This window comes from Thermobia domestica, chromosome 10 (genome assembly GCF_964235325.1).
Source record: "Thermobia domestica chromosome 10, izTheDome1.hap1.1, whole genome shotgun sequence".
Taxonomy (NCBI): Eukaryota; Metazoa; Arthropoda; class Insecta; order Zygentoma; family Lepismatidae; genus Thermobia; species Thermobia domestica.
Window position 1 is genome coordinate 266,387,277 of NC_137463.1, and position 24,065 is coordinate 266,411,341.

Below are 24,065 nucleotides of genomic sequence, written 5' to 3' on the forward strand. Positions count from 1 at the left end.
CATATGGGAAGATGGTGCTCAGTGTTATCATTACTGATTTCGTGCAAATGTCAAACTGTAACTGAGAAATATCGCAACCTCTCAAAAATTACAAGTTTTCAAGAAGGAACGTCCTGGGATGCTGAAAACAGGGGATCGGTACCTGACAGATAATGCATTTGCTCATACTGCTGACAATACACCAATAACTTGCTAGCTCTTTATACTATCAACTTCTGCTTCACCTGCTAGACTCCCTCCTCTTTGTCGAACGTAAGTCTCTGCTCATTGATATGAGTTTCCAGTACGACAAGCATGTGATTTGTAAGGTAAAATTGTTTCAACACCCAAAATGCCAACTTACACTTAGAGTATCCGTGTGATCCATAGCTGGGAGATGCGCGTTGCTTCGAGAGAAGAATTCAGTGTGTCACCAAAGTTCGTACACGTGGCTCCGTTTCTTCTGGATGACAGTAACAACTGTATTTATTTATTTAGTCTTATTTTACATGGCGAAGTTAAGGCTAATCATGCCTTGTCTCCCACTAGACCATGCAATGATTATGATTTGTAATACAATAATAATAATAAAATATGTATAAAATATATAAAACACTCAAAATCACACACATACACACATGCATCACATCACCTGCACACATGGATTATAACAAAGAACTACATAATATAGTCACATTCATTTAGTGAGCAAAAAGAACAAATAAAAATCAGCATTTTTTTCAGATATTAGTAAGCCTTGATAGACTTATGAAGGATCTCCTCAACCGACTTCTTGCAAATAGATTGATTGTCTGAGATTGCCTTGTGTTGGATGGGAGATCATTCCATGCACGAATAGTGGATGCAAAGAATGCATTTGAGTAGAATTTTGACGAATGTAGGGGAAGAGAAAGGAGTTTATTTACACCTGATCTTGTATTGTGATCGTGATGAGCATTTAGTGGTTGCAAGCTTTCAAATAAGTAGGAAGGTTGTTCAAACCGCAAAGCCTTAAAGAGAAGTGTGAGTCGATGCAAATAACGTCTATCGACAAGTTTCAAAAGGCCCAGCTTTCTGTAGTATGGAGTTAAATGATTTGATCGTTTGAAGTTATTGGCAAACCGTATACAGGCATTTTGGATACGTTGCAAACGGTACGCTAATTCTTCATTTAAGTCGGATAGAGCTACAACACAATATTCAAAATGAGGAATTATTAGAGATTTTACAAGTAGTAGCTTTGTTCCAGTGGGTACAATATTCTTTAGTCTAGTGAGTGAATGCAAAGACCAGAACGCTTTCTTATATACAGCGTTAATGTGAGGTTTCCACTCAAGGAACTGATCTATTATTATCCCGAGATTTGTAACAGTTTCAAAAATGGAATAATTGTTCCATTTATCTGTACTGTTGGTATATTCGAACGGTGCATTTGTATGAGTCGTTTAGAGGAGACGCAAATGCACTTTGATTTAAGGTTAGTCTAAAGGGATGAAATAGTGTCGTCAGAAAGAAGTACAATTTTACGTTCGCAGGGGGCATAGCTTTCAGTTTTTACGAAACTTACAAAAATAGATGGCAGTGTTGTCGAACCCAATTTGGAAGATTGAGTTAGAAGTTTACCTCCCCTTCTTTATTTTTTTCTTCGCGAAGGATGTGGCAGAGGGTGTGGGATGTCGTTTGTCTGCGACCTTCGTAGGAATTTTCTTTTTCGATATTTCCATCCCTCTAAGTAACCTGACACCACTGACCACTGTCCAGTAATCTGCAGCTTGTACGGAAGAGGAGTTTGAAGCTAATCGTTCCATTTCTGGTAAAGAACGCTGAAGAGCGAAAATGCCGATTGCTGAGAACACTTTTTTTTTCGGTATTTGCAGTATATTGCTTGTCTTTTTTCACTTGATACTGGACTTGCAATGAAATATATTTGCTCAGCACAGATTTAATCAAAGATGTCATGACAACTCAAATTGAACACAAGAACCTCCAGTGGCGTACACACAACGTTATAAAGAGGAGTTCAGGCACACAAGTTCATATCGTATACCATTGATCTGTACAATATATTAACGGGTAAAGTACAAAAATTTGAATTCTTTATCCAGCATAGGAGTTTTGAAATGCGTTACTCCTTTAATCCTTCATGTACTATCGGTGTGGAGTCATAAGGCTATTTAGCGATGAAGACAATATAAGAAAAAGAGAGAGAAATGGAAAATAATTTTAACGACAAGATTAGCAAGAGAGAGTAGTGTTGTATTTACGAAGATACAATAATTATTATCAAATATTTGGAATTAATGAAAGAAGTGGCTGAATTATTAGTCCATTTTAGAGTGGCATCTTATTTACGAAATATCAATATATAAATTATAGCAAATCACTTCGTAGATAAATATTTTATTAGCTTCCCCACAATATTACGTTATTTTCCATGGAAAGGAGTAGTATACACTTTGGGGTGAGTTTTCTTCTGACGTATTAATAGTTTTCCGAAAACGTTTATTATGATTTTGTTCATATTTTGTACGTAATATTCCAGTATTAAATGCAGCATGTCCTTATTTAATTTTAAAAATCGGTTTGGGTTTGAAGTTTTGTGTTTTTCGTTCTTATGCAACAATGCAACTTATAAATTATAAAGGACGGAACCAACTATTAATTCCGAACCACAAGCGGGGCTTGAGTGCTGCGTAATTGGCTAGTGCAGTAGTTCTCAAAGTGGGGTCCACGGACCTCTGGGGGTCAGTGGGATCTAGCCAGGGGGTCCGCGACGCCTAAAAATTGAAACGTGTTGTAATAAAATGGAACTCACACCTGTTGGGCAAGAAGTATTTTTTTCATTCACTAAAACAGTTACTAAAAAGAAAGCAATTAGAAATTATACCTACGTGTGTAAGTTTAAATGTTTTCCTACTTTACTAAATTTCTGCCCTGAGGCTGGTCAACGGTTATATAGGACTACTTCAAGTGAGAGAAATTTCTTCTTTGTTAGGGCACTTTTTCAAGAGCAGTTGTACATTAACTGTACGATGCTTCGGAATTTCATGGATTTCATCTTCAAGTGGCGGAAGGTTCGCAGCACTACCACCAATTCCAGAATTTTTTTTTTTTAAAGTAAATGTTAGTCATTTCTATGCTTATAAACATCAATCCTCCCCCAATTCAGGTATTAAAAAAAACTACGAGAAACCTCTCCCAAAATATGAAGAGTTGTCTGAAGAGTTGTCTGAAAAGGCATTGCAACATTTGATGCCTTTCCCTAACACTTACTTATGCAAGCAGATCTTTTAACTTATTTGCAGTATCAAAACTTTAAAGCGAAATCGTCTTAATGTGGAATCGGACCTAAGATTGGTGGTGACAAAAATCATTCCACATAGTGAGGTGGAAAATTTTCTGCTATATTTTTCCGGAAAATTTTCCGTTCTTAACAAATATCAGTGATCAAGTAACAATTCCTCAGTATTCATTGAATTCATGTATAGAAATGTTAAAAAGTGAAAGATTGTTTAAAAAATCTGAAAATTTTTATGGCTCAGACAATTTTCAGTACTATGTAGGAACAAGTGAAACAATTTTTCATGAATCGAAATATTTTCTGTCTTATATTGAAAAATTGAAGAAATTTATGTCGGAAAATTTTCATCATTTTGAAGCAAAAAGTAAAACAATTTTTTGTCAATCGGAAAGTTTTATTGTTCTGTAGAAACAGGTGAAAGGAATTTTCATAGATCGGAAAATTTTCATCACGATGTAGAAACAAGTGGAAAAAACTTTTCTTAAGCCAGATAATTTTGAATATTATGTATAGTGATGTTAGGTGGAAAACTTTCCACTATATTTAACTGCACATAGAGCTACAAAATTGAATTTCAGTAGAGGAAAGGTAGTCAGCAACAAATTATAATTTTAAAATTAGCTTTTGGGAACCGGAAAATTTGCTAATATTTCAAGTTGGAAGTAAAATTTTACACACTGTTTCTCTCTCTCTCTCTCTCTCTCTCTTCCTCTGCGAGCTAATTCGTTTAGCATACACGGCTTTGGCATGGAAGACCTGGCTTCGATTCCCAGCGGGAGCTCATGTAGTTCGGATTCTACGTTAGTCAGTTGGTCTCGTCTTATATAGTCTCCCTGCTGAAAGGAAAGTTAAAATCAACTCAATTCAACTCCTCTCTCTCTCTCTCTCTCTCTCTTTGTGTGTGTGTGTGTGTATATGTGTGGGTGTGTGGGTGTGGGTGTGGGTGTGTGTGTGTGTGTGCGAAGTGCAGAGAACATACATCGAGTTCGTAGAGTACAAATATCCCATTTTATTATTTAAAATTCCAATTTATTAAAAGTCATGAATATTTTCCGATTCATAAAAATATACTGCACTTATTCCTACTTCGTTGTTTAGCCGTAAAATTTATTAGTAATAAATATTGTCTTAAAAAGTTTCATGAAGTGAAAATCTAACGATTTTTCATTTCAAGAATGTTTCAAAAACTTCAATGCGTTCTTCCCTCAAAATCCACCTTTGATCTTACAATATTAGATTTCGTCAGTTTAGTACCCATAAGATGGTATTCTCATAGCTTTACTACTTTTATAGATCTACATGCTACAACATTTAGAAATAAGTAGAAATAATATAAAGTGCCTATTGTAAATTTTTGACTACCCGAAATTCGAGTATAAGTAACTCATGAAAGCAAATACTGAAATAAACATAATTTTCTGGAAATAAACATTTATTTATTCATATATTCATTCAGAACAGAAAGTGAAATATAACTAATAAGGAAGCTGATTTGTGTAGATGTTCTTCCAATAAAATAATAAAAGAAACATGAAACGCTATCCAAAATTGTCCCGATTATGAAAAGTTTTTTCACTTGTTTCTACAGAACAATAAAACTTTCCGATTCACAAAAAGTTATTTTACTTTTTGCTTCAAAATTATGAAAATTTTCTGACTCATAAAAAGTTCTTCAATTTTTCCATACAAGACAGAAAATATTTCGATTCATGAAAAATTGTTTCACTTGTTCCTACATAGTACTGAAAATTGTCTGAGCCATAAAAATTTTCAGATTCTTTAAACAATCTTTCACTTTTTAACATTTCTATACATGAATTCAATGAATACTGAGGAATTGTTACTTGATCACTGATATTTGTTAAGAACGGAAAATTTTCCGGAAAAATATAGAAGAAAAATTTACACCTCACATCACGGCTAAACAACGATGTAGGAATAAGTAGAGTGTTTTTATGAATCGGAAAATTTTCATCACTGATTCCACATTTCAATGCAATTACGGAAAAAAACACAAAGAATTTCATTTCTCACATTAGTGACCCCAAAGATTTGAGAACGTTGTTTATCAAGTGAATTCCCTTTTAAAAAATGGTTTTTAGTCTTGAAAGTTACTGTATTTTCAATTGAAATTTCCTTCACTAGGAAACAATCTTGTATCTTTAGAATAAATTACTTATTGCATTATTTTTCTTGATCTTTTTCTTGTCAGTAATAATTCTAATTAGTATATTTTTAATAGCATGTGAAATTTCAAATTAGCATTGCAAGGGGGTCCGCAGATCACTTCCCGAATGAACAGGGGGTCCGCGTTATCGGAAAGTTTGAGATTCTGGCCTAGTGCATAGATCAACATGAAAGATCGATCATCACAGTGTATTCCATTACCCAACATAATCTCACGTCCAGGAAATATAAGGGGAACGAGACCCGTACTTTTTATTATTTTTTTCTTCGGATGAAGAAAACAAGTATAGTGAGATTATATTGCTAAGTTTATTGTTATATATAAAAACTGTACTCTTACATGTTAGAGAGTATATTTTTATATATGAACTTCCTTCCTATGCATTATGAGATGCAGAAAAAGATCAAAGGTGTAAATTCGATTTTTTGTTTGTTTGTTTGTTTGTTAAGAAAGCATGTAACGTAAATACATGCAATGAAGCAATAGCGGTGGGCGTCAGTGTTGTATTTATGGAGAAAAGAACTGTTACAGTGTATCCATTTTTTTTTTTCAAAGTAGAAATTTAGATACTATATATCTAAGCTATGTAAACACAAAATAGTCTATAAGCTATTGCCTATATGCTTAGCATAAGCGTCTTCGGCGCAGGAGACCCGAATTTGATTCCCGGTGGGAGCTCATATGGTTTGGATTCCACTTAAGCCGTAGATTAACGCCCCCTTTAAAAAACTATGAGAAACCTTTCCCAAAATATGTACCTACATCCGCCACTGCGAGTAACTTTTGACTCAAGCATCGGTATACATCATACGATTCACCTAGTTGCGTAAAATGGAGTAATTTTTCATTTTACTCGCAATTTTGAATATATGCATGCACAGAGTGATAATGCTGTTGCACGACTGTATAAAAATAAATGCATCAAAAACAATATATCGGTATTTTGATATGTGTATGGAGCCTCTCCCTTTTTAAATTTCGATTCAAAACCAAAATCAATTCTTTGTTATTGACAGCTTTGAAAAAAAAATAGTTCGTTTCGAAACAATTCAATATATATTTACAAAATTAATTTGGCCAACTTCACACTGATCCCTCTTTTAGACTTCCAAACTATGCTGTGCATAAGACACGCTGTCGGTCCCTTGACAAGCATCAGAGGAAAAACGGCAAGAGATATCGTGATGCGAATTTTTGCAATCGATTCAGAATACCAAGGATAGTTGCCATCTCCTCCGTTAACTCTCTATTCAATCCGAAAGTGGTTGAAATAAACGATTTTTAGTTTCAACCTTTATCGACATAGAATAAAAACTATAAGTGACAGCGACTAATGGCTTTTTGATATGAATTCAGCGTCCGAGTAACAGGTTCTATCTTTGATCTTATTACTCTATTGCAACAAGTTCTTACAGGTGCACTACTTCATGTTTGAGTATTCAATTCACATAGTTTGGAAGTCTTAGTTCCACACTGTGAAACGATATTCACTTATTTTCAAAATTTCGATTCAAGGCCCAAGCATATCTTTATATATATAATGTGTGTTTGTGTGTCTGTATAAATTATCTATATACACATGTATTATGTAAAAATTTATTTATATATTTTTCAAACAAACGATGGCTTTAGATTTTGAATTCGCCGAGTCGAGACAGCATTTTCTTCATACGAGTAGAGACAGACTTAAATTTCGACTCGTATTGTGCGCGTTCCTAATTTTGAATCAAATTTTGAAAATTGAGGATAGGGTGAAGTATGAACTTTATTTTTTAAATATTTTGTTTTTGTTTGTGAAATAAATTATTATTTCTTCAAAAGAATCAATCACAAATAGAATACAAATGATTGATTTTGGCTTTGAATCGAAATTTAGAAGGGGACAATTTCACACATGTGTATCTGACGTATTTCTAATTGTTTTGAGTGATTTAACATATTTTAATGTATTATAAAATTTGCTAGGGATGCGCACGAGACAAGATTTCTCTCTGTCTCGTCTCGAAAATGTGCTGTAAAAGTGATGTTTCGACTCGAAAAATGTATATTTTTCTATTGAAAGAGTCGTGTCTCGACTCGTCTCGTGTGCATCCCTAAAATTTGCACTGCCTATTGACTTTTGTCAGTCACCAACCGTTGCCAAACTACTTCTGTTAACTACCGAAAGTTAGTTTCGACAATGCTGTATAACAGCGTTTCCCAACCTTTTTCAACTTGCGGCACACTACGGGTCTAACTTGAATTCTCGCGGCACACTCATAGGTATTATTATTATTATTATTATTATTATTATTATTATTATTATTATTATTATTATTATTATTATTATTATTATTATTATTATTTGTAAATAGAAAATACCGTCGTATTTGTTTTCTTTCATTACTGACCTCCTTCTCACAAAGAAGAAAGCTCGATCACTGGTTTTCCTCATCGTGAATCATTATACTTATTTTTCATTCAAATTAAAAAATAGAAAACAATTCCAATGAAATATAGAACTCAGTCTTTCAAAAAAATACACTTTCTTTTTCGAAGAATGTATCCAACCTTTCACAAGGAAGATAACTAAATTACGAACGAACAAACAAATCTCTTGTACTTTTAAAACATAATTGCGGTAATTTGTATGAGTGTTTGCTTTGTCGGAAGGATAGAATGAGATTTTAAAATTTCAAATTACGAAATAATCTGTAACAATAAAGAAACAGTCATAACAGTGATAATTAATACTTTTTTCAACATTAAAAATGAACAGATAAGTAACACAGTGTGAAACTTATAATTTATTAACATGGTCACAATTTTAAATAAGTCACAATTTTAAATATTAATAACATTCTGTTTTCGCAATACAATCTATGTAGTAATAATGTATGTACAATAATATATTACAATTACAGTATTTTTTCATTGTAGAGGTTCATAGTAATGTGAAATTTAAATACACATATTTTTTGTCTTGCAATTAGGTTCCTAATAATTAATAATTTTGTTTTCATTTTCTCGTGGCATACCAGCGGCCCATTCGCGGCACACCAGTGTGCCGCGGCACACCGGTTGGGAAACGCTGCTGTATAATATGGCCAGTTTCTACAATGCTGTTGTATAATCGTTATTTCAAAATGATGAATCAACATACTTGAAGCAGCATATGATATGAAGAAGTGCCATAATTTTAGTAAGGTCGGCAACATATAACGCACCCTAATTTTTCAGAATTGAAATGGTAACAAAATGTTCGGCTTATATTACGGCCAATACGGTATTTGGTATATCATAATGCGAGCTTGAGTTGTATATGATGAAAAAGCGAAGATCAGGTAGAGAACGTCACTTGTTTTCCATATTTAATAACAAAGGTAATTATTGACAGCACGCAAATTGGATTATTGCGGGTTCAGAAACCACAATAATTCTGTGGTAGAAATTCTATTTTGAAGACCAAGCCAAATAACGAGTTTGATACCAGACAGTGTATTTACACATAGTTTGTTTCGAGAATGTGAGAACGAGTCTATATGAGACGTGTGGCTACATGCTTATCTGCATCCTAACTAGGACTGTGCGATATTTCGATATATTGATCCATCCATAAGATATTTTCAAATATCTAAACATCAATACCGAAATATTTACGAATCGATGTTTTCGGTATTTCATATTTTCAATATTCAATGTTTTCGATTTTATATATATATATATATATTTCAATATCTTTCCATATTTCTGTTTTTCGTTTTTCTTATAACATGTTTGATGTTGCCATATAGATAGCCCACCACTGATGGAATAGGTCACGAATTTCGTGTAACATGACTCGGAAGACACACTGCAATCAGACCCAGAAAGATCCATGACTGAGAAACCACGACCAATCATCCGAAATGACCCGATGATTCGATAGAACCCAGAGATGGAACGTTGTCATATACATGAGAAGTGTGTGTGAGGCTACTAATGCAGTTCTAGCAAACCTGATTCTCTCCTCTCTCATCGCCTTTTCACTAAATATAATTTTATTTTTCGCTTGTTTGCTTCCTTGTATCAAGCGTTGCACTGAAAGATAACTACAACGCTTATAAGAGTACTAACATTCAAAATTGCAAAGAAAAGATAAGTCACATGTTTCTCTTATGAGAGATCGTTATTGTTTAATCGACCTGTAAAGCTTCTTGTTTAGAACATAAAAAATACCGCTGAGGTTAATAAGTTTTTGTTAATTCTTTTTTGTATAGGCTATAATCAAAAACCACATGCTTGAAGACGAATAAACATGAAATTATATTTGAAATATTCAAAACATGGTATATTGATTAGAAAATGACACATCAAGAATCGGGCAAATGAATGTTCTAGCCCAAGCAGTGAACATCATTAATGAAGTATAAATAAAATTTTTGCAGTAATTCTGCAGAGCTATTTCGGTTGATTCTCAGTCACCAGGTGTATCCGAGTTTCCGGATATGATTGGGTCTCCGGGTTCGTTCAGTCACCGAATCAGACCGAGTCTGAGAAGCGAACCCGGACCCGGATGACTCAGACAAAAGTCGAGACCCAAGTGGTCCATGTCCCATTCCATCACTGCTATATGCATAATCGAATAGTCCGATTTCTCAGTAATGCTTTAATTCAACGTTTGGTTGCTTTCTGGATAATTTTTACTTTCCAGTAACGATAAGAGAAGAAATCATGGTGACTGTAATGGAAGTGAATGATCATGATAGAATTGGCGGAATGAGAATGCTTTTGGAAATGGAAAAGCCCCGAGAAAAATGCGGCTACAGTGTTTTCCACCACAAATTTGCGTTGGCGGGATCAAACCAGGGATGCCTGACACTAGAGGTGAGCGCTCTACCAGTGACCCATCGTATCGTCCTCCAAGCGACAAAGATTGATTGAAATTCAAAGTGATTACTTATCTTATTAAAATCTTATGATCTCAGTCTCTAAGCGTCTATATAGTTGGGAAAGTGTACAGATTCTTATATGAACAATACTCGAACAAAGAAAGGGCTTGGAAATTCAAAAGTGGAGAAGAGTAAAACATTTATTTTAGTTTGTCTTTTGATAGTAAATGCACAAATTTGACATGTGTCCTCAAACGAGCACATACAGCGCACAAAGGGACTACGATAAAAAGAACCGATTAAAAAAAAAGTTGATGAGGCTAAGTACACTTCGAGAAATAAATGCATTTCATTCATTGTCAATTGCGAGTAATCTTGGGAAGATTAATAAATTAACTGATGATGCTTTTGAATACAAATAATCGTGTTTGAGGAAATTTCAGAAATATAATTAACTTTTTTAATTAAAGATAACAAGCAAGTGTAAACAATCCTTGGTTTAGTTTTATGTATTTATTTAGTTAAATAATTTTACATAATTTCATAAGATCAGTATAGTGGTGTAAAGACAAAATAACTCGAAGGTTTTTTTGCTGTCAGCGGTGAGCGTTTTATCCAATCTAATCTAGTCCATTTACATGAGTTTTATGGATGCAGTAATAAGACATTGAAACAATATTGTTTCCCCTCAACAACACGCGGCGAGTTGTCATAGCATGTAGCTGCATTTGCTCGCTTGAAAACCGTATTGATTGTATTTATCAAATTTGAAACCAAAATTTTCTAATCGCAGTTTCAGAGTTACATAATTATTCTAAATTGTTCATAAATGTTCCTGAGAAACCTTTGAGTGGTTGGTATTTGTTTCCACATATAATGTGTAACAGAAAGGTGCGTGTGAATGTATAGTTAGTTATATTGTGTGTGTGTGTGTGTGTGTGTGTGTGTGTGTGTGTGTGTGTGTGTGTGTGTGTGTGTGTGTGTGTGTGTGTGTGTGTGTGTGTTTGGTGTTTGGTGTTTGGTGTTTAGAGAGAAACTCACAAGACGGTCGTGTCCAGTGTCTTCAGAAGGATGTTATCCCTCCCCTCAAGGACACTGAAACGAATTGGAGGGAGAAACGAAATTGGACACTTGGAAAGAAAACAGATGTGAAAGAAAGCAGGGGAAAACTGTGGGTTCGGTTAAACTGAATATGTCCATTATTATAATACCCAGAATAACCAAAACATTTTGCATAAATTAAGTTGGTTCACAACAATGGTTGGTTTACAAACTTACAACAATGGAAAGAATAAATTGTAGTAAAATTTTCATCTAAAAACTCATAGATCACTTGGTCCTGTACTAAATGACAGAATTTCAGAGACCTAGAACAAGCGATGACGCGAGAGGTATCTAATTCCTCTACAACAATTAAAAGCTTACAACAATGGAAAGAACAAAATATCGAAAAATGATTACCTTATGAATCATACACTACATTACGGTAAACCAAATGCCGAAATTTCAGAATCTTAGAATAAACGATAACGGGAAAAGCAATGGATTCCTTCAACAATCAAAAGCTTACAACAATGGAAAGAACAAAATGCTGTAAAATTTTCGCCTTGAGGTTCATATATTACTTCATTGTGTTCTCAGTGACAGAATTTCATTGTCCTTGTGCAAACAATAACGGGAAAGGGATCAGATTTCTCCACAACAATTAAAAGGTTACAACAATGGGAACGAAAATACATAATAAAATTTTCGCCTTTATATTCATATATTACTACATTCTTTGCTAAATGCCAGAATTTCAAAGTCCTAGAACAAGCAGTAACTCGAGAAGCATTGGAGTACTCTCCAACAATTAGAAGCTTATAACAATGGAAAGAACAAAATTTTAAAAAAATGTCAACTTGTGATTCATACATTACATCACGCTATACTAAATGCCAGAATTTCAGTGTCCTAGAACAAATGGTAACGGGAGAAATATAGGATTTCTCTGCAACAATTAAAAGCTTGCAACAATGGAAAGAACAAAATGTCGAAAAATTGTCACCTTGGAACCTATAGACTACATCATGCTGTACTAAATACCAAAATTCCAGAGTCCTAGAACAAATGGTAAGGGAAGAGGCATTGAATTCCTCTGCAACAATTAGTTGAACTCAACAATGAACAAGTCAACAATTCGAAAATCTGCACGGAACAATTGCTGCGTATAGTCATTATCTTCAAACAGACTGACAGTGAAGAACATAGTTCAGTATTTGTAAAAGTTATTAGACATTTTTGTGAATATTAATTAACATTGAAAAGATAGGGCGATAGCAACGCCATCTCTTATCACAGAAACAAACTTTTTGTGGCTTTAGACCATCCTTAAGTGGATTTATGGTTAACCCATTTTCTTTTGACCACAAGTAAATGGGATGCAAGTCTTCATTCATTTGTTGAATTGAATTGTTCAAGTTTTAGGGTAGACCTGAGATATAGATTTAAAAATCATCTGCGTATAGGTGATACTTGCAGTATTTTAAGACAGAAGGAAGGTCGTTAATGTACAGACAGAATGGGAGAGGGCCAAGGACGCTTCCTTGAGGGACGCCGTGAGTGAGATTCCGTAGTGCAGAAGAAGTATCGGCTACGGTTACAAATTGCTTCCGTCCCTGTAAATAATTTTTAACCCATTTTACAGCACCATTGGAGAAATTAAGTTTCGAGCCAATTTATGGAAGAGAATCTTATGTATAATTGATTGAAACTTTATGATCATTCCTGGAATATAATTTTGTTTAATGTTACATAATGAAACAGTAAAAAGTTATTTACTTTATTAGTTAATGTAAATAATTCGAACTAAATATATTTAACGCAATTTGCTTATCTTATCCGGCGCAATCACTGAAATCTAAAAGCAAATAACAACAAAATAAAAAGTTACCCTATCTTATGCAAGCCAGATGCATCACATCTCCTTGTATGACGTGTGTAGATACTGTTTGAAATTTGATATGTTTTGAATTTCTGTGTGATGTGTTTCTCAACCCTCGATTTTACGAAACTCACAGTAGCGGATACAGTCGTTCTTTCAGAAAAAATGACCCGGGAAGCACACTTAGTATTCCGGGGGGAGGCACTGCTGGTACTATTCTATTTATTATTATATTATAGACGTATTACACTGCTCCACAAAACTTAAGCAACTCGAAGAAAATGGCAGAAAATAAAACGACACGATCACTGCACCAAGTATAATGAACAAACAGACGGTCCAGATGCACAATGCAACACAAGTGAAGACGAACAATACAGTTAGGATGTACAGGGTGACCAAAAAGTTCAGCACTACGATACCTCAACAAGTGAAGCTGGGTTGTGCGAGGGCATAGGCAGTCAATATGGCATGTAACCACCACGAACAGATATACAGGCACGACATCTGGCCTCCATGCTGCAAATCAGAGTGTTGATCAAGTCTTGCGGCAGATGGCGCCACTCCTCGAGGAGAGCTGTTTGCAGGTCAGGGAGAGTGTGTGCTGGTGAACTACGCTGCGCTATTCGAAGCCCAAGAGCATCCCACACACGCTCGATGAGATTCAAGTCCGGCGAATATGCAGGCCATGCAATACGCGTAATGCTTTCGCTCTCCAGATACTCGGACACACGATGTGCACGGTGTGGGTGGGCATTGTCATCCATGAACAGGAAGTCTGGGCCAAATGTTCCGCGGATATTGCACACATGTGTATTGAGAATTTCATCCAGGTACTGTTGTGCTGTCAAAGTACCATGTTGCACAATATGGAGGTCCGTTTTCCCGTCCAGCATAATTCCACCCCAAACCATAATGGAACCACCGCCATAGGAGGGCCGTTTAGCAATGAAGTTTGGATGATAGCGTGCTCCTGGCTCTCTCCACACTAAAGTCCGATCAGAATCTGACGACAGGCTGAATCTCGACTCATTGGAGAACATGACACGCGCCCACTGGTGTTCCCCCATACAACATGTTCCTGACACCATGTGTAACGCGCACGTTTGTGCTCCAGTTTCATGGCACACACAGCGCAGGCCTTTTTGCATACAGTCCTGCTCTATTGAGTCGCCGACGAACAGTTTCACGACTCACGCGTTGTCCTGTAGCCTGAAACAACTCATTGGCCAGGTAAGAGCATGAAGCTTGACGGTTACGTTTGACAGAAATTGTGAGAAATCGGTCCTCGACGGCCGACGTCTTCTTCGGACGGCCTCCTCCATGACGTCTACTGACTTCACCTCCATTTTGAAAGCGATTGCACAGCCTCGACACAACACTTTTGTTCCTGCGCCACTTCCACTTGCGATCGGCTGAATTCCACCGCCCAATTGTTTGCCCGCGGTCAAAGTCACTCAAATGTCGTCTACCAGCCATTGCAAGGTGTTTACCCCACACAAGAACCACTAACTCAATGCTTGGAGCCTCGGACACTACTGGGCTGTGGTGTACGGCTCATGGCATAAGTTGTTCACCGCGCTTGCAACGATGCTGCTTATGCGATAGAGTGGGTGCTCGACTTGCCTGTGTGTCTCTGTGCATGTGCATGCCACTAACCAGTGTTGAATGGGCCCCACACGTCACTTATACCACGTTCTCTCGGGTTGCTTAAGTTTTGTGGAGCAGTGTATTTTGATCTCCTCCGGGAGGTCACTCTCAGAACTCCGGAGGTGCAGTGCCCCCCCCCCCAAAAAAAAAAACATGTCTGGAAGAAACAGTGAACGGATATCGGAAGTAGGGATGAGCACGGGTCGAGTTAAAACTCAACTCGACTCGGATTCCTCTCGAGTTTCGAGTCGAGTCAAAAGTAATTTTCTCGAGTCGAGTTCCGAATCGAGTCACTGTTTTGAGGTCGAGTCGAGTCGAGTTTGATAAATGGCTCGCTCGTTCAGCTCGTTTTAACTCGTTTTGAAATCCTGATTAGGCTGGAAAGCGAAAGCCATGAGAAATGTAAGCGGCAACGTGGAATACTTTGTGTTGCTCACGACAGGGATGTATCTCTTCTAGTACTTTTAGTGCATCTTCTGGGGTACTTTTAGTGTGTCTCGTCTCGTCTCGATAACGATATGACAATAGATTTTTATAACGAGGCAGCCTCAAATGTCGTGAGCAGCAATATAAGTATGTAGTTACCATCAAGGCTGAGACTTACACGGTCGAATTTTTGAGCCCAAGCAGAAATCCAACCTGGGTAATGATGTCAACTGGCTAGCTTGGTTCAACTGAGCGAACTGCTCGAGCCAGCTCAATTGAGATGAGCCATCGGCTCGGTTGGGACAAACCATCGACTCGGCTCAACTGAGCCGATGGCTGGAGCCGGCTCAGTTGGGATTAGCCATCGGCTCGAGCCAGCTCCGTTGAAACGAGCCCATTGGCTCGGTTCGACTCGGCTCAACTGGTTCGATGGCTCGAACTGGCTCGGTTGGGTGAACAATCAGCTCAATTCAGTTCGGCTCGAATGAGCCGTCGGTTTGAGTCAGCTCGGTTGGGTGAGCTGTTGGCTCGGGTCACTTCTCAGTTCAGCTCGATAGTGAATGAACTATGGGCCGAGCCGCTCGACCCGTTGACAGCCCTAAACCCGGGCCGAGCAGTTTTGAACACTTTGGCCGACGCCCTATAAGTTTTAACAATTTTTGGCTCAAACCCGAATACTTACCCCTCTGGAAATCAAACTCAGAACCTCGTGACTGATGTCCTTGCCTCGTGAAGACCTCTCCACGAGCGAGATCGACATTCAACTAGTTTTCAGCATTTTGATACAAACCGCCTACCTTTCATGATTATACACAATGTTTTAATACTACTACTACTACTACTACTACTACTACTACTACTACTACTACTACTACTACTACTACTACTAATAATAATAATAATAATAATAATAATAATAATAATAATAATAATAATAATAATAATAATAATAATAAAGTTTTAGTAGTAGTAGTAGTATCATTGATAATTATATTGACCATGTAGGATACTTGAAGAGAGTACTTGGAACTTCACACAAGGTTTAGCTCGAAATGGCTCATTTTGGCTCGACTCGACTCGACTCGAAACTCGACTTGAATACGAGTCGAGTTGGAGAAAATTTTTCGAGCCGAGTTCTCGAGTCGAGCTCAAAGATGTCTGTTTCGAGTCGAGTTGAGTTTCAAAGAAAACTCGCTCGAACTCTCTCGTGCCCATCCCTAATCGGAAGCAACGAATAAAATCTGGAGCAGTCCATTCAGTCTGAAAGTACTGATTTTAAACCAACTAAACTTCAATTTACTGTATTATTGTGTATATTTAAGGTGTATGGCATTTCACATTGTCAGACTGCATACTGTTCTTGATTAAAAGTACGGTACTATATTGGAAAAAATGAAAATGCAATTATTCAATTTAGTTTAACGTCCCACGATTATGCGTTCTGAGCTGAAGGAGATGGTTAATTAATGCAAGTGAATGATTGTGAAATGAAATGTTTGTGTTCTGCAGTTGGGAATCGAACCCGAGTTCATATGCACCAAACGCACACGTACTACCTACTAGGCCACTACTCCATTCAGTGATGCCAACCCGAAACGCTATAAAATCCCATCTTGTGAGGCAAAAACCCCTATTTTGCATATTAATTTCCCACGTTGTACTATTAATAATAATAATAATAATACGAGTAATAATAATAATAATATAAAATGAAACTTATGTGTGTCGTGTGTTACTTTTTCATTTTTTGGGTGAATTATCAATAAATTTCGATCTTCAACTTTAATAAAATAGTTTATAAATATAACTATTTCCCTTAATCGAAAACAAGTTATGTTGTCAGAAATGTAGTGACTCGATCACACGTTTGTATCATCACCTTATACTGAGCTGATTGATACTAGAAAATGTTTGTTCTCCACACATATCCTGTGGAACGTTTGGAAATTGATTGTTTCTCGTTTGGTATTTTATTTTCTTTCTTTCATTCGTTTATTGTTTTGTTTTCTTCTTTCTTCATATATCAGAGCACAAATTTCGTTTCTTGTTACTGATTTTTTTAAGAATCCCATATGATTAAGTCACTCCTCACTAGCATGGACTTTGCTGATAAGAAAGAAAATACTTCAGACTAAAAGTTGACAACACTGACATGCTTATAGAGGACTCATTATGTCTACTGCTTGCTCTTAGAAATGTTTGTGGCGTGGATTATACATATAGTGAAAAATCCTATATATGTAGTCAATTTCGATGAAAATACCATGTATCACATCCTAAATAATTAATATCAAAAAATCCCACAAAATGGGATTTTTCAGTAGAGATGCAAGGGCTCGGAAAAAAACAGGGCTTTTTTGGAAAAAAAACTCGGTTTTTTCTGCTTCGCTTTTTTGCTTGGGAAATTTTGGGCTTTTTTTGAAAATTCTGCTTTAAATTGATAAACCAGATTTTGTTTCACTTCTCTATAACACAGAAAGTCATTTAATTAGTGGTTGATGCCGATAATAATATAAAATCTCGGAAATAAACCATGAATTTCGAAAAGATATTTCAAACAGTTTTACTTCTCAACATATTTACATTATGAATTCCAAAGGATTAACCAATGTATATAATAAGATTTTTTTTTAACCTCCTACATACAAAAGTAAGCAGGGTTGGCAAGAACCATGGTTGTTTTTGAAAATGATACAAACCCGTTTTGGGAGGGGGGAATTTAAACTAGCTTTTTTTGGTTTAAACCAGGTATTTGGGTTTAGATATTTTGCTTTATGTATTTATATTACATATTGACAGAAATAAGTTTGTTTCGCCTTGGTGTTATTATGCAACAACGGAGTTATGCTGGAAGAGGTCCCATAAGCTTAAAGAAGTCCGGTCAGTAAATTTCTTAAATTGAGAAACTCCCGCCCTAGCCATCGGGAAAATCCCGTCATTACTCTAAATGTAAAACAATAATGGAAAAATTCTGTTATTGCTTTGCATGTAAAATTTAAAGGTCAACGTATCATAATCAGTACGCTAAAACTGAGGTATTAAATTACAAATTTAGTACGTACATATCATTGAAAGTACAATCCAAGCTAATGTTGGAAGCTACGTAGGCAATCGATAAATTTTGCCAGTTTATATCAATATATTTAAGCAACATTGGCTTCTTTATAAAACAACAGGCATTCAGGCATGCAGAAATATACAATTTAGTTTCGTTTCGTATGTTCAGGCTTAACATCCTTACGTAATATCGAGGTTATCAAGGAGAAGACTTTCGCTTAAAGTTACATCCGAACCACTACTTTGTTTACGCATGAAAGAAGGGTTGTGGTTCGACCGAGAATTGAACATGGGACACCTTGATTAAAAGGCGAAAAGGAAATAAAACTAATGTAGGTGGTTTGATGTGTGGAAACGTCATCATAAAGTTCACAAGATTCGCATTTTTCGTTCTTTTTATTTATTTATTTATTTATTTTTGTTTAAAACAGTTGTTTATTTTAAAAAAGAAAAAACAGCTGGTGTAAACCAGCCAACCCTAAAAGTAAATACTTCTTTTTAAAAATACTCAAATAAGTAGCAAAATTCTATATAGCATTTTTACTTCAAAATATTCCATACCCTCCTTTTGGAACAAAATAAAATTAAAATAAAACATAAGAAAAATACTTAGATTTATATGATACACTTAAAGGCTGCACATCTAGAGCTTTTGGTTTTGTATATTCTTGAAATTCTACAGTTTTATATAACCACCATCACGGTTTACTCAGTCCTCAAGGTTTCTGAATTTTTAACAAGAGGGATTCAACATATGAAGGGTGTGAGGTAAGAACATGGTAACCCAAAGTTTTACTATTTTAAAAAATTAGAAATTTTCTGCTGCACAATCCATTTTGAAAGTCGGAAAGCTGACTATACATGAAGGATTAAACGAACCAGTATGCGTTGCTGTCTATCTGGTGCTGCATAACTCAGCAATTGAAAATTTGTTAGTTAACCATCTGAATACCACTCATTCTAGCTTTGGACTTCTTGTATAAATTAAAAGACAAATTCTCACCAAAGCATATATTAACTAATAAATAATAGCGTTACAGTTTCGGCAAATGTGTCTGATGAAGGCAAAGTTAATTTGCCGAAACTGTAACGCTATTATTTATTAGTTAATATATGCTTTGGTCAGAATTTGTCTGTTATTTTATAGTTAACCATGTTCTTGGCTCACACCCTTCATATCATTATGGAACTCTTCCCACCCAACCATCACAAAAAAACAAAAAAAAAAAAAAAAAAAAAAAGACTACGGAATATACGCGTATTTAAGTTAAGATAAATACAACTACACAACAAACATGACTGAGTGGAGCTTTTGCGCTTCTATCGGGAAGTCCGGGATTCAACTCAGCATTCGACCATTCTGACAAAACTTTTCTTTTTTCCATCTATGAAGTAGAAATAGTGCGTGTACTGTGAGTTGGTCGACTTAATTTCTTATTGTTTTTAAATCGTTATTATTACTAATTACAGCAGTGACGGTTTTGCGAAGGTTAGGGGGACGGTCTTTCGGACTGAAGCCTGTTCCCCAAAATTACGGAATGTCTAAAAAAAAACGAAATATCTATTAGTTATGCCTTTACTCATAAACTTTAAGCTCCCGTCAAATAAAAATTACGAATGTTTAGAAAAACTAAACATTAGTAAGAAAAAAAAACCCTCCCAAAATACTTTTCTAAATCCGCCACTGATTCTCAGTATAAAATGATCTTCAAGGTTGTATCCGGAAGATTATCTCTAAGTATATAAACGAAACGAAATACAGTATTAGTTATGCCTGTACTCATAAGCTTCAAGCTCCTCCCAAACAAAATCAGGACATTTTAGAAAACAAAACAATCAGAGAAACCCGTCCCAAAGTACATTTCTAAATCCGCTACTGATTATTTGTATAAATTAGTATTCAAGGTTGTATCCGGAAAATTATTGCTAAATCGTTTCACAGCTACAGTATAACAGAAATGTGGAAGTACGGTTTGACGAATATATTGAAAAACGTACGCTTTGACGGATATATAGAAAAACATAAGTTTGACTTTTGCGCTAGAATCTAGGGTACTCAGCTCTTAGAAATGAAATACGGATGACAAACTATAATGATATAGAGAAGAAAAAAATGTCGATAATTCAAAAGTTAAAATAAAGTTAAATAGCCTCTAAAATTGCCCTCAAATACTACATTCTTCATGTTAGCTTTAATTCGTAAAACATGTGCTCCATCCATCTTGATGGTGAATTTTAGAGCGAAATATAGCATTTAGGTCATGGAATTCTTATCTAACTATAGAATATACTATAAGAAAGCTATTTAGATAGAAAAATCATGAAAATGAAAAAAGCCAAAATTTCCAAAATTCTCGTTTTTTTCCCAAATAAGCCGGCTTTTTATGTGAAAAAAAAACCATCGATTCAAAAAAGCCGGCTTTTTTGCATCTCTATTTTTCAGCACGGGTTGGCATCATTGACTCTATTATTCCTCTTTCTTTGGCAATTTATTTGAGGATGTTAGCACTGCACACTTAATATCTGTTCTCACTGACGATCGGCAACATCGGACCGCTATTCACCGTTTGAGAGATACGGACTTCCTAACCATGTCTACTTTTCTTTTCAATCATTAGGTTATCCTTCTTTCTGTAACCCTGAATACAAACATAAAATTACAGTTTGTGTAATATATCGAATCAGTACTAATATACTATGCCTGTTCTTATGCAACCGATATACCATAATGTTACTTGGGTTATCTAAATTTTAGGATAACATTCATACAGCACGGTAATGTATATGGGTGTATATTTATTTGAGCTTCTTTATTCAGAGGTAGAATGTAGATATTTATAGGCTATACACTGTTTTTCATTGCAGGTACAAGTATAAGGGAATATTCCGTGGTCAACACGGGGTAATTGAGATCTTGCGGGTGGAGGAAGAATACAATGGTGTAGGAGGAAATTCTGAAACCGTTGCGGAAGAAGGTAAAGAGAAAAGCGAAGAAGATTCCAACGATGAGGAAGAAAAAGAACGAAACAACGACAACAGACGGACTGATGGAACTAGGAGAAACCCATGGAGTAGGCCATCCGAAGAAGAAGTGACCAACGGTACAAGACACTCTTGGACTGATCGAGAAAATACATACAATAATAGAACGGGAAACAGAAGAAATCCTGCGACTGACAGAGACGAAGAAACTCCCAATAATGGAGTAGGTGGGAGACGGAATCCTGGTGACCGACGAGGAAATAACATGAATAATAATGGAGCGTCAAGGGGAAATTAAAAATACTTTCACATACATGTCAAGCTATAAACTACCTCAATGAATTGCTTACAATGCATTACTTTATAACTGAAATTTGTTAAGTAATACTCACTGCATGTGAGAATGTAGAGAGTTCTGCTTATTATATATCTAACCAAATTACTTTTCGTTTCAATAATCACACCACTCGTCCTTTTGTGACCTTGAATAGAAACATAAAATTACAATTTTAAAGAAAGAACTTTAGGAATGATAAAAAAATGGATCAAAAGATTACAATCTTGGCCAATAAGTGGTTTTTGAATCAGGACCGCAAAATTTTTGAACGGCCTCTAAATCGAGTTCACGTATTTTCTACCGAATAAGCCCATCACACTGAGTTAAGTGATAGTTTCGGTTTGGCTACACTATATGTTATTCTCCAGATATATGGCCTTCAAGAAAATTTTTGACTGAAATGTATTGGATTTATATATATATATATATATATATATATATATATATATATATATATATATATATATATATATATATATATATATATATATATATATCCAAAAAGGATTTTGTGTAAGATATCGAATCAGTACATACAGACTATGCCTGTTGTTATGAAACCCTGGTAGCATAATGTTCGTTGCGTTATGTAAACTTTAGGATATAACTCATACCGATGCTAATATTCTTAATTACTCAAGACTTGTGCTGCGATAAAATGATAGAAGGAAAGCAACCTAAGGTTAAGTATTTCATTTATTCCTCGTACTTTTCTTCTTCTTCTTCTTCTTCTTCTTTAGAATTTGATTATAGCATCGTCATGATCGCAGATGTGATGCTGTGACGCGTTATTGCGATAAAATGCGATCACGGCTCCTATTAGATGTTCTTACCTTGTGTATAACTTTATTATAATGTTATGCTTCTACAATGGCTTATCTATGTAATTGCATATGTGAGGAAATGACCTAAAGCCAGAGGTTCTTATTTTAACCTAACCTTACCCTCACTCGACCTCACGCTTACATTTCGACATCACACTTATTCAATCTCATCACATCATGATTTGGATCTGGTCCTCACTCATCCTCACACTCCCTTCGTAATGCTGAGGTCAAGTTGACTTGTGCTCCGAGCTTGTGAATGCCGACCTCATGAGTTCGGCAGGCACCTATGGCTAGAAGTAGTCAGTCTTTGGAGCGCGAAATAATAAAATGAAAGCTTTCCGTTTAACATCCCACAATTCTCTCTTAAGAGAGATGGATGATTAACAAGTGAATGATGATGGAAAAATCGGTGGAATGAGAATGTGGGAGGAAAGGGGAGTACCCCGAGAAAACCTACTTACACGATGTTGTAAACCACAAACTTACTTGGTTGGGAATTGAACCAAGGACCCCACACACCAGTGGTAAGCTCTCGACCACTGAGTCACCATGCCTCCCTCTTTCGAGCAGGGCACTCAGGGGCAAAGGAATAAAAGTTTTACATTGCTTATGCGTACAATGCAATATAAAAACATAGCATTGAGCTGTTTACCTTGTAATATTTTTTTTAAATCAAAACTTTAATATAAACACAGTCATTTATGCTAAAAGGAAAGGATAGATAAAGGATAGCTCTCTGTTTTGAATAATTATTATACACATCCAGCCCGAGCTGAGCCTTAGATGTGAATATCTCTATCAATGATTTTTTTAAGTACAAGATTATCTCTTCTCGTCGCGAATTCTGTCGAGGAATTTGAAACTTAAAATATACAAAACGATAATCATGCCTGTTGTTCTGTATGGCTGCGAAACATGGTCACTTACTCTGAGGGAAGAACATAGACTGAAAGTATTTGAGAACAAGATCCTCAGACGAATATTCGGACCCAAGAGGAACGGGAATTGGGAATGCCGAAAACTTCATAACGAGGAACTACATAATTTATACGGTTTACCAAACATTGTTAGGGTCATCAAGTCTAGGAGGCTCAGGTGGGCAGGTCATGTAGCTAGAATGGAAGAAAGTAGAAACGCTTTCAAAGTCTTGACTGGAAGACCAATCGGAAAACGACCATTAGGAAGACCTAGGCGCAGATGGGAGGACAATATTAAGATGGATCTCGCAGAGATGGGAATACAAAGTAGAAACTGAATACAATTGGCTAAGGATAGAAGTCAATGGAGAGCTTTTGTGAACGCGGCATTGAACCTCCGGGTTCCATAGGCCATAGAGTTAGTTAGTTAGTTAGTTAGTTATAAGATTATCAATGACTATCAAGTCTCTATCAATGACTTTTTTAAGTACTGTATAAGTTTTCCCCCACCCTCCAAAAAATCATGGCTATAAGGTATAATCGTGGGATATAAAGCTGAGAGACTTGATTTTTTATTTACAATTGAAGAAATGCTATTCCTACTGTATTTTTGTCTTTTTCGATACGA

The 24,065-nt window shown here is 35.9% G+C and overlaps 1 protein-coding gene across 1 annotated transcript in view; it reads left to right on the forward strand.

Annotated features, from left to right (window-relative positions):
- LOC145663191 (uncharacterized) overlaps positions 1–21,787 on the forward strand; it is a 65,224-nt gene extending 43,437 nt beyond the window's left edge. The window contains exon 7 of the mRNA XM_081729525.1: positions 21,240–21,787. Coding sequence (XP_081585651.1) covers positions 21,240–21,654 — 415 coding nt within the window. The 3' untranslated portion in view covers positions 21,655–21,787. The remainder of the gene's footprint in view (positions 1–21,239) is intronic.
- Positions 21,788–24,065: the final 2,278 nt, after the last annotated feature.